Here is a 932-nt window from a genome sequence, read left to right as displayed (position 1 = left end):
TGTGTGTGTGTGTGTGTGTGTGTGTGTGTAAATATGAAATTATCAATTATTCCCACTGACTAGGCCTAAGAATATTTTTCCCCCATTATATGTAATATAGTTGATGTAACAAAATGTATACACTTTTTTTTTTACTTATCCCAACAACCCCACAAACAAAAGGTTAGAAGGTAAAAAAAAAAAAAAAAGAAACATCAATGCCATCCCTGCAGAATTTGAACCGAGATACCCTGAAGCACTGAACAAGAGTGTGCCACAACTTGATCTACTGTAGTACAATTCCTTTATAATTATGGTTAATAATGGTTTCAAGTTTCTTTACTAAGAGATAAAAAAAAGTTCTAGAATTATCAGAGCAAGGTCTTTTTTATAGATTAAGAATAAGATGTTGTGGCCTTCATGGTTTAGCAAATGACAAACAAGAAAATGTGAGTGCCTCACCTCAATATCTTCAATTATCTGTGGGTACAATGATCTGTAGAATTTGTGGTCTTTTGGTGTTTCACAGTATTTTGGTCTAAATAAGTACTGACCCCTGAAACACATTGAAGGACTATTGACTTTAAGTATAGGTAGAGACAGAAGAGAGAATGGAGAGGGTAAGGAAAAGGGTGGGGAGAAAGATAGGAGATATAGAACAGAGGCGGGGAGGGGGTAGGAAGAGGAGGGATGGAACATATGGGAGAGGGGCTGCAAAAAATTAGGCAACCAGAGAGAAAGAGTTACCTACAGAAAGAAAGTCACATACAGAGAGAGAGTGAGTCATCTACAAATAGAGAGAGAGGAAAGAGTCAAACAAAAGAGAAAATCAACCACAGAAAGAGAGACAGAGAGAAAGCAGGAAGGAGAGAGAGAAGAAAATACAGAGAGAGTGAGGCAAAGAAGAAATGTGTGTGTGTGTGTGTGTGTGTGTGTGTGTGTGTGTATGTATG

General features: G+C 37.4%; 1 protein-coding gene across 4 annotated transcripts in view; it reads right to left on the bottom strand.

The window, feature by feature from the left end:
- The window catches only part of LOC106884274 (F-box/WD repeat-containing protein 1A), a 101,110-nt gene that overhangs the window by 34,701 nt on the left and 65,477 nt on the right, over positions 1-932 (bottom strand). For 2 of the 4 annotated variants that reach the window (XM_014935565.2, XM_014935563.2), the window contains exon 4: positions 442-553. In XM_014935565.2, the coding sequence (XP_014791051.1) occupies positions 442-553 (112 nt within the window). The remainder of the gene's footprint in view (positions 1-441; positions 554-932) is intronic. The other 2 variants (XM_014935566.2, XM_014935564.2) reach the window with 1 other exon arrangement.

This window comes from Octopus bimaculoides, chromosome 14, assembly GCF_001194135.2.
Source record: "Octopus bimaculoides isolate UCB-OBI-ISO-001 chromosome 14, ASM119413v2, whole genome shotgun sequence".
Lineage (NCBI taxonomy): Eukaryota > Metazoa > Mollusca > Cephalopoda > Octopoda > Octopodidae > Octopus > Octopus bimaculoides.
Note: the sequence above shows the minus strand (reverse complement) of the source record. Positions and strands in the feature narration are given on the sequence as shown.